The 11,011-nt window shown below is 42.5% G+C and overlaps 1 protein-coding gene across 4 annotated transcripts in view; it reads right to left on the reverse strand.

The window, feature by feature from the left end:
• SLC12A6 (solute carrier family 12 member 6) overlaps positions 1–4,653 on the reverse strand; it is an 88,705-nt gene extending 84,052 nt beyond the window's left edge. Inside the window, exons 1-3 of one of the 4 annotated variants that reach the window (XM_068241329.1) lie at positions 4,560–4,653; positions 3,941–4,059; positions 3,058–3,330 (exon numbers count right to left, since the gene is read on the reverse strand). In XM_068241329.1, the coding sequence (XP_068097430.1) occupies positions 3,058–3,292 (235 nt within the window). In that variant the 5' untranslated portion in view covers positions 3,293–3,330; positions 3,941–4,059; positions 4,560–4,653. The other 3 variants (XM_068241338.1, XM_068241348.1, XM_068241357.1) reach the window with 3 other exon arrangements.
• Between the last annotated feature and the right edge of the window lie 6,358 nt (positions 4,654–11,011).

Consider the following 11,011-nt stretch of genomic DNA (forward strand, 5'->3'; position numbering starts at 1 on the left):
TTTCAAGCCATGGCACTGCTGTAATGAGAACTGGGCGTCTTCATGGAAACTAGGGATGTGTTTTCACTGGAGTTTCCAGTAAATGGCAGAACATTGCACCACAGTAGCAATACACACCATGCCCAATTTATAAGAACAAACGACTGCCAAAAGCAGCTGACCTCAATGAAACATGAAACCTCATCTATGCTCCATTTTCAGGAACCCCTATACTGCACCAAGCCTTTCCCTCAAACACCAGATCACCCTTTCCATGTTATCAGGTAAGACAAACACACACAAATATCTTCCTAAAGCTCTACTGAGTTTTCAACCTCTGCTTCTCTGTCCTGCCAATAAGATCACTACTGCATATTTAGATGACAAAAATGACATTCCGGATTTCTTATCATAAGTCCTGAAGTTGCCGTTACAAGATCTTAGTAAAACCTCTGTTTGAGATAAATTTTAGTTCACTCCGAGGGGTTGGTTTACAAAACGTATTTCATGATTTATCTCACCTCACTTGTTAACTCATGATGTATCTCTCTTTATCCATCTTAAAGGGAGACTTAAGTCTAAAAGTAAAATGAGTTGAACTTTCTTGGGGCCTCTTGCAGCCCTCTGGAGTCCTCCTGTGCCCACGATGCCGGTCCCAGTCTCTCCAACCAGCAGCGGTGACCCCCGCAAAGCTGGTCGGTTGCCACCAGTTGACGACTACTGTGCATGTCTGGCCCAAAGCTGTGCGCACAGCACCCTGATCGCGTTCCCGTGGCCTGAGCACTCTGCGCAAATGCGCAGTAGCTATTTTGAATGCTGCGCATGCACAGAATGCTCCCGAATGCAGGCGCTCAAAGAGGAGGCGCATGGTCGGCCAGCTTAGTGTGGGTCGCCGCTGCTAGCTGGAAAGACTTGGACCGGCGTCATGGGCACAGGTCGACTCCAGTGGGCTGCAAAAAGCCCCAGGCAAGACATTCTTTTAAATAGACTTTCGATAATCTTTAAGTCATGCTTTATCCCTCTTTACCTAACTTAACTCATTATTTATCTCTATTTATCCAACTTAATTCATAAACTAGCTCACCTTACTCTGTTTTAACTTGTGCTTTGCCTATACTTATGTGTCTAGCTCAGAAATTAACTCTCCTGATAGTCGAGGTAAAAGATAAGTAGAATAACATAATTGAGCAGCAGAGCTTTGTGAATCAACTACTATAGCATAAAGCTCTTTTTCAATCTCTCATTTCACAATTTTCCTTAGGTCACTAGGGATCGTCAATGAGATACAAATAATTCAGTGTTGAAGCAGAATTACGTAAATTGTATGCAACGTTATGCAGCTTGAAAATGGATCAAATTTTATCTAGGCTTCATTCTATTGATCTATTTTCAAACGGCATAAATGTTTATACAAAAAAGGTGCATAATTTTGTATCAACTAGGAAATATTTCCACCTCATTGACCATCCCTACAACTCACAAGGTAGTTATGTAAAACAACCTTTCAGAAGATATGACCTTCGCAAGAGGAAAAGTGTAACTTGGACATGACATGCTTAAATATGGAATGTGCATGTGACTGTTGCTGCAAATACTTGAATTCCAATGATTGGGAAGCTCTCTTGGAAGAGCCTGCCATCCAAATTATTCCCCTAGGTAAGAGGGTTTCAGTGGTAGCTCAGGCACGCTGCCCTCCCAAGTCCTGTATGGAAGGGATGGTGAGCAGCATCTTGGCAATGCCCCTATCCCACATCTTTCTCATATCTTGCTTTTGTCGGGGGATGACAACTCAGCAAGCTTCCCTTTCCAGAAGGCGGTACACATTGGCAGGCTTGTTGATATTATAGTCTAGCGATATCCCCACTGGAAATCTGTGCTTCAGGACAGAGATTGTCCAGTTGCAGTGGCAATCTCCTTGGGAGGAGGACGAAGAGCAGGGTGGCACTGTAGCCATACTAACTCCACTCAACTTGCCAGATGGGGATACCACTGGAAATACAAATGAGGACCAGGGCAGGGGAGAAGGGGTTGGATGTCATCACTTTCACTTACCTTTGTGGTCACTAAGGGTCCCTTTGAGAAAAAAGCAACACATTCAAGGACTTATTAAATTAGGTATGAACACTCTTATATATGAAACACTAAGGTTGACTCACTAAAATTGGATAGTGGTGGTAAATTCTGGTGACCATAAGTGATCCAGCAAACCTGGACTGTATTTTAACTGGCTGCTATTAGATGGCAAATGTTTGATACATTCACCCGGGACATATTAGAGCATAGTGAGTTCTGCTGGAAGGTTACTGGATTAGCATTTGGGTGACTGCAGTCCTGTTCACATCTCTACAGGGAGAGCTGTTATTTTTAATCCAGTCCTGAATGTATGACAGATACATTCTTACAGTAGGTGCAGGCTTGTGACTGCAAAAACTCATACTCAATCTCTATTCTGTACGTAATTGAACTACCGGTACTTCAAATATTTTGAAAATTCCACACATATCTGCTGGTGGTCTGGTGGTCTGTGCACAAATTGAGTATTTTGCCAGGCTGGAGCTGCAAGAACATGAAACAAATAATAATCCAAGCAACAGTTTTTTTGTTATATAAACTCCTCCAAAGCCTTAAAAATGTACTTGTAACCCTTATCCGCAGCCCAAGCTCCAGACACTTGCCTGTACAAGTCTAAGGCTCAACACACACCATACAATCTTGGTTGTTCAATCTTACCACTTTCTTGTAGTATAAGAGCTTATCCAATCAAGAATTCAAGGTATTTTCAATGTGTTGGCCCTTGTACTACATAGATTTGGTAAATCTGTACAACCAAGATTGTATGGTGTGTGTTGAGCTTTAGGAGACATGATTTTGTCATTTTTGACACTAACTGCATCAATCATTGCCAAAACTAGCCTTCAGACAAGCTCACTTAAAATAAAACGATATAAAAAATAAAAATAGCCCACCTTTCATACATGACAATGGGTGACCATAAATTTATATTTGTGATGTGTGACTAAACAGACACAACCCCAATGGTATATACATTTTGTTTATACTCCTATTAGTGCTGCTTACCTTCACCAGTGTCCATTGGGTTGCTTGTCCTCTCACTGTTAGGATCCAAAGCGGTGGTGGCCAAGGAGCTATCACTGTAAGCCTCACTTCGACTCGCATCACGGACACTCTCTCTTGAGCTGAACCGGACACGAGAAGAGGAGCTGAGATCTGGACTGCTGTCTGACACACCACCAAGATCGTCAATCTTGGTTGGGGTCACCGTGAACCTCACGGATGCCATTTTGGGCGGCATTGGCTCCAACTCCTCGCTTTTGGCGGCCACTTTTCCACCTAAAGACATACATAAGATGTTATCACAATTTACATACATACATTTTCAGTCACAAGTTATTCTGTCCCATCATAAAAAGCAAACTATGCAATGAGAAACATATAAAAATACTGTAAAAAAAATAAATAAATGCAAACAAGAATATTTATTTATATAAGTTTCCTATAGATGTCAAGCTATGTATGAAAAAGAAATGTTCCATAAATGCAAAAAACGAGAAACATAAAAATACTGTAAAAAAAAAAAAAGAAATGCATACAAGTATATTTATTTATATAAGTTTCCTATAGATATCAAGCTATGTATGAAAAAGAAATGTTCCATAAATGCAAAAACATAATGACAGCACTGATATACTAAATTGCCAGTGTAATTGCATATATAAATGTATGTACAGTGTGGACAGCAGAATTTAATCTATACACACACACATCAGACCAAAAAATAATAAATCACCATAGAACAATGGAACATCAATTATGAAATATCAGTTTCTTCCTAGAAAGACTGATATGAGAAAATAAACATATCGAACATATATAAAACATAACAAACACTTAGAAAACAAAAATGAAATAAACATGCAATGACAAAACATGTCTGTATTACCCCAAGAGAAACAGAAAAGGGAAGTTGTCAGTCAGGCACCAGCAAAGCAAAGCGATCACCCAGGAATCAGAATAATGGAGTGCATGAAGAGGACACCATCTGTGCACTGACAATCCAGCCTGGAGAAGGGAAAATTATAACTGAAAATGAAAAAAAAATCTCCAAGTAGCCAGTGGCTGATTATAATTACGGGAGACTAGAAATAGCATAAATGACATGCAGAAAGTGATGGAGGAGGGCTACAGAGGAGCAGCCAATGAAAGAAAATCACTTGCTCTTTTTTAGGGATATGACCATGAAGAAAGAGAATGGCTATAATTTAGGGGTGGGCTGTCAGTATATTAAGAGGCTAGGGGGCGTGCATTCTGCGAATGAGGTAAGAAGGGGGATTAGTTGGAAGGCACAGGCAGTAGAGATGATACGTCGGACTGGACGAGGACACAGCAGATAAGCAATGTTAGGAAGGAGACTATGGGGACAGACGCGAAGGAGAAAGCGGAGAAGAGCTACAGAGACATGGACGCGCTTGCCCGCTATTATGCATAATGTGTAGTACAAGCCACAGGGAGCGCTTGAAGCCGGTTGTTACGGAAAAACCTGCATCCCCTGTCACCCTCACCTGCGTGCCCGCTCCCGCTGTCTGATGAGCTTGTCTCCTCACACAGGCAGCCTCACTGGGCATGCGTGAGGATTCTCTATGCGCGCCCCCGACTTCGAGTCAACAGCCCTAACCACGCCTCCATGCATGATGCGATCGTTCCAAATGCAACGCCTGGCTTCAGATGTGTGTGAGCTCTTTCTGAAAAGAATGCGTTCTGTGTACTGTACTGTGAATAGTGTTGGAGGTGGGAAGCTTGTTTTGGTACTTATTACTGTTTGTCTCCCTATTTAAAGGAAACCTGGCTGTAAGGACTAAAGAGAAAATAAAAAAGTTTCACTTACCTGGGGCTTCTGCCAGCTCCCTGCAGTCGTCTTGAGTCCACGTTGTGACAAAACGATCCTCTGGTGCCTCACCATGGCTAAGTTTTGTTATAGCTGACTTGCAAGTCGATGGCCACTGCGCCTGCACGCTAATCGTGCATCTTCGTTCATGCTTCCGTCACCAGGAGCATCCTGCGCAGGTGTAGTACAAGGGTTTCTCATATTGCACAGGAGGTTTTTCCTGGTGACGGGTCACGGGAGCGCACACGAGGACCCACAGGGCTGCACAGGCGCAGTGGCTGGTGACAGGCTTAGTTGTCGAAAACGAAACTGAGCTGCGGCAGGGGACCAAAGGATCATTCCGTGACGGTGAGGGCACAGGAAGCTGGCAGAAACCCTAGGTAAGTGAAACTTTTTTTTAAGTCCTTACAGGTCTATTTAAAGAAAACCTGTGATGAAAAAAAAATGGCAGATACTTACCTCTGTAGAGGGAAGGCTTCTCTGATCTTGTTCCACCCCTCTTCTGCTCGCCTGGAACACCTTCTTTGTGGCCGCGCTCCCATCCATGTGCAAGCATGGCCACACTGGGCAGGCACAAGTACAGCCTGCGCCTATGCAGTATAACTACTTATCTGTTCAATAAAAGAGCTTGGAGTGCTGCAAACCTCTTGTTTCTTTTTTTTATGCAGTAGCATAAGTCGCTTGTGCACAGAGGAAAAAGAATGAGCGGCTCCATGCTACTGTGCAGGTGCGGGCTGTTTTTGTGCCTGCGCAATGTGGCCGTGCTCAAACATGGATGAGAGTGCGGCCACACAAGTCCTTGTCTAATATGTTAGGAGGGTCCCAGCGCTGGATTGGTGGGGTTGAGGAGGTAAGTATTAAAATATCACTTTTTTGTAGTGAGTTCAGGTACAATTTTAGGTAATTTCTCTGCACTTTAATCACAACCTTTAGGCCCCTTTCACAACGGCTGCCAACCATGAGTGCATTTTGGATGTATTTTCCAGGGCTGTGGAGTCGGTACAAAAATCCTCCGACTCCTCAGGTTAGGATTCCACCAACTCCGACGCCTCCCATTTGCATATTACAATCTTGTTGATTGAAAGTATGTAACATGAAGTTCAGCTCTTAACTGCCAAGGCTTAGGAATTTTAAAAGACAGCTGAAGTGAGAGGGACATGGAGGCTGCCATATTTATTCCCTTTTAAACAATACCAGTTACCTGGATATCCAGCGGATGTTCTGCCTCTAATACTTTTAGTTACAGACTAAAAGTAGTCCTTGGTAAGAGTACTTGTAGAAGGTACAGACAGAAACAAAGAACATCTATCAGGCCCTAGGCAATGTAACTGTGGGTACATGTAAGCGTCATGTGCAGAAACTGCAGGAGAATGAGGTAATTCTTCCTCTTTTACTTATTCTTCAGGTACAATCTGAACCAGGTTTATGGGTGATCGACAACACCTCTGTGTTCAATGTGCAAAACATTGTCAGTGGATTCCCTGCAGCTCTGTGGGGAGTGCATAAGTATAGTACTACTGTGTAACAAAGTAAACCTGAGACAGATGAAATTAAAGTTGTATACATACCTGGGGCTTCCTCCAGCCCCCTTCAGGCTATTCAGTCCCTCGCTGTCCTCCTCTGCCACCTGGGTCTTCTGCAGTGGGTCCAGGCACTTGAGCCAGTCGGGCGCAGTGCACATGCGCACACTCCGCCGCTGAGAGCGTACTATGCCAGCGCAGCACTATTGCGCAGGTGCAGAATGATCCTGGTCGTGGGAGCGGCATGTGGCCGGACCGCGCTGACTGGCTGAATTACCGGGACTGATAGCAGAAGATCCAGGTGGAGGAAGAGGACATTGAGGGACTGATTAGCCTGAAAGGGGCAGGAGGAAACTCCAGGTATGTATAAAACTTTTCTTTTCATCCGTCTCAGGTACCCTTTAATTTGTTGTCATCAAACCAAATTTTCACAACATATCAAATTATTTGATTTCATGAGCAAAGGGAGTGCATAGATTTGCATAAACCCGCATCAGCAAATAATTATTTCCATCTCATTGACCATCTCTATTAGTGACACAGCTACACATCAGGCTTTAATCTTACAGCATAGATGTTATTTAGTATATATAAGAGATTCATGTGTACACATCATATATACAGGATCTTCTCAAAAAATTAGCATATTGTGATAAAGTTCATTATTTTCTGTAATGTACTGATAAACATTAGACTTTCATATATTTTAGATTCATTACACACAACTGAAGTAGTTCCAAGCCTTTTATTGTTTTAATATTGATGATTTTGGCATACAGCTCATGAAAACCCAAAATTCCTATCTCAAAAAATTAGCATATTTCATCCGACCAATAAAAGAAAAGTGTTTTTAAAACAAAAAAGTCAACCTTCAAATAATTATGTTCAGTTATGCACTCAATACTTGCTCGGGAATCCTTTTGCAGAAATGACTGCTTCAATGCGGCGTGGCATGGAGGCAATCAGCCTGTGGCACTGCTCAGGTGTTATGGAGGCTCAGGATGCTTCGATAGCGGCCTTAAGCTCATCCAGAGTGTTGGGTCTTGCGTCTCTCAACTTTCTCTTCACAATACCCCACAGATTCTTTATGGGGTTCAGGTCATGAGAGTTGGCAGGCCAATTGAGCACAGTAATACCATGGTCAGTAAACCATTTACCAGTGGTTTTGGCACTGAACAGGTGCCAGGTCGTGCTAAAAAATGAAATCTTCTTCTCCATAAAGCTTTTCAGCAGATGGAAGCATGAAGTGCTCCAAAATCTCCTGATAGCTAGCTGCATTGACCCTACCCTTGATAAAACACAGTGGACCAACACCAGCAGCTGACATGGCACCCCAGACCATCACTGACTGTGGGTACTTGACACTGGACTTTAGGCATTTTGGCATTTCCCTCTCCCCAGTCTTCCTCCAGACTCTGGCACCTTGATTTCCGAATGACATGTAAAAGTTGCTTTCTTCTGAAAAAAGTACTTTGGACCACTGAGCAACAGTCCAGTGCTGCTTCTCTGTAGCCCAGGTCAGGCGCCTCTGCTGCTGTTTCTGATTCAAAAGTGGGTTCATGCTTCCATCTGCTGAAAAGCTTTATGGAGATGAAGATTTCATTTTTCAGCACGACCTGGCACCTGCTCACAGTGCCAAAACCACTGGTAAATGGTTTACTGACCATTGTATTACTGTGCTCAATTGGCCTGCCAACTCTCCTGACCTGAACCCCATAGAGAATCTGTGGGATATTGTGAAGAGAAAGTTGAGAGACGCAAGACCCAACACTCTGGATGAGCTTAAGGCCGCTATCGAAGCATCCTGGGCCTCCATAACACCTGAGCAGTGCCACAGGCTGATTGCCTCCATGCCATGCCGCATTGAAGCAGTCATTTCTGCATAAGGATTCCCGACCAAGTATTGAGTGCATGACTGAACATAATTATTTGAAGGTTGACTTTTTTTGTTTTAAAAACACTTTTCTTTTATTGGTCGGATGAAATATGCTAATTTTTTGAGATAGGAATTTTGGGTTTTCATGAGTTGTATGCCAAAATCATCCATATTAAAACAATAAAAGGCTTGGAACTACTTCAGTTGTGTGTAATGAATCTAAAATATATGAAAGTCTAATGTTTATCAGTACATTACAGAAAATAATCAACTTTATCACAACATGCTAATTTTTTGAGAAGATCCTGTATATACAGTCACAATCAGATATGTGTATCTGACTTTAAAAATATGGGGACTGCTTTATTGAAGCAGCACAAGTAACTATTTTTTGATTGGTTTATTTCATTTTTGTGGACTAAGCACTATTACTGTATGTATAAATTATTTATGATGACTATTATCTGAGAAATAGAACATTTTATCATATTTTTTATTTTAATTACAGTTTAAATTCATTACGAGTCGTTGCGTTTTTTTTCCGACTCCAACTCCAGGTACCCAAAAATGAGTCCGACTCCACAGCTCTGGTATTTTCATGCAGCCAAATGGCAACATTTGTAACCCAAATTATGTTATTGCTTGACATACGGTGGCAAAACACTGTGACACCTTGCTGCCATGCTCAAATGTGACTCCATAGCAGGCCCCCTCTCCTACTGTCCATGCTGGTTCCATCTGATAGGCGGTGGTGCATTCACAGACTTCAGCCTCCCATGTGAAAGGGGCCTTATTGAAGTTAAAATAGCTGGGGGGGGGGGGGGGGGGGTTGCTGTTCGGTAAACCATCACGTCAAATGCTGTCATTTACTTGCAAATTGCAACCGAAATATGCTTGTGGCTGGCACCTGGAGATCATCCATGGAAAATGGGCCTAAGTCGGTGAATAGGCTTTCACCAATCCTTTATTTTCCTGGTGCTTCCTTGGCAGCATACCATGGGTTCCGGACCCGCCCCCTAACCCATAGTATGCTGCCATGGAAATGCACCAGGAAAGGAAGATTTCCTGTAGGTAAGTATTAATTTTCCTGTTTTGCAGCTTAGAAATTGATGGACCATATCAAGCCAAAGTGGGATTTAATTGCTCAATTACTCAAGCTGCAAAAATTTTCATCACATGTTGCATAGTTTTGCATTGTATGAACATCCCTGCATACCAGTATGTTTTTGTTTGTTTTTTTCCATCATGGAATGTGAATAAGCCAATCATGCCAGCTGTGGGAATTGCAGCAACTACTTTTACTTCACAAAAAGAACTTCAGACCTCTCTATAAGGTACACATTTCATCTATCAGGAAGGAAGCAAAAGTGTAGCATGTTGTCTGCCAGGTTATTAGTCTGGGTTTATACTTTGGATGAAGGGTGAAAAGTGGCAACTACGTTGGTGTTCGGAAGCTTTTCTTTTTTTTTCTCCCTTGAGTTAAAAATAAGGTTTAAAGTGAACCCGAGGTGAGAGGGATATGGAGGCTGCCATATTTATTTTCTTTTAAATAATACAGGTTACCTGGAAGCCCTGCTGATCTATTTGGCTACACTAGTGTCTGAATCACACCAGAAACAAGCATGCAGCTAATCTTGTCAGATCTGACAATAATGTCAGACATCTGATCTGTTGCATGCTTCTTCAGGGTCTATGGCTAAAAGCATTAGAGGCAGAGGAGCAGCAGGACAGCCAGGCAACCAAGGAAATAAATATGGCAGCCTCCATATCACTTTCACCTTGGATTCACTTTGGAAATTTGCAAGTACGTTCTGTACCTTTATTAGAATTCTGAAATCAAAAATGAATCTGATCTGTTGTCACATTGCAACTCTCAAGCCTTTCTGAGGGCTCTTTCACATTACATAACGCTTGCATGAGCCAATTTCCTGCAAGCGTTATGATCTGCGGCATGGACGGCGGGATGTTGTGGTGTGATGATTTTTTATTTATAAAACGCCAACATATTCCGTGGCGCTGTACAATGTAAGAAAACAAACAAGGGATACATAATGATACAGACAATGATATTCATCAAATATGAACACTGATACAAAATACAGCACTGCTGATTACAATAGCAAATTTAACATGATGACTAAAATGTATAAATGTCTAACAGTGCAAGCAATTAAATAACATTCCATGGCACAAAAGGGTGAGAGCCCTGCCCTTGCGAGCTTACAATCTAAAGGAATGGGGTGGAAACAAGAGGTGGGGGAAGTATACAGGCAGTGCGTAATTAGGTTATTTAGTGGGTGCATGGCCTATGCCAGAGAATATGCTTGTTGGAAAAAGTGGGTTTTGTGAGAGCGTTTAAAGATTTCAAAGGTGGGAGAGTGGCGGATGTGCTGTGGAAGGGCATTCCAGAGGAGGGGTGAGGCACATGAGAAGTCTTGTACACGTGAATGTGAGGAGGTAATTGTAGAAGAGAATAAAAAAAGCTCCTGTGCAGATAGGAGATTGCAGGTGGGTTGGTATCTGGAGACTAGTGAAGAGATGTACAGGGGAGAGAGATTGTGGAGAGCTTTGTAGGTTAGGGTTAAGAGTTTGAACTGAATCCTCTCATTAATTGGTAGCCAATGAAGAGCTTGACAGAGAGGAGCAGCAGAAGAAGAAGAGCGAGAGGAGAGATGAATGAGTCGAGCAGCAGAGTTCAGTACAGAATTGAGTGGTGCTAGTCGGTTATTTGGA

This window comes from Hyperolius riggenbachi, chromosome 1 (assembly GCF_040937935.1).
Source record: "Hyperolius riggenbachi isolate aHypRig1 chromosome 1, aHypRig1.pri, whole genome shotgun sequence".
In the NCBI taxonomy this organism is placed as follows: domain Eukaryota; kingdom Metazoa; phylum Chordata; class Amphibia; order Anura; family Hyperoliidae; genus Hyperolius; species Hyperolius riggenbachi.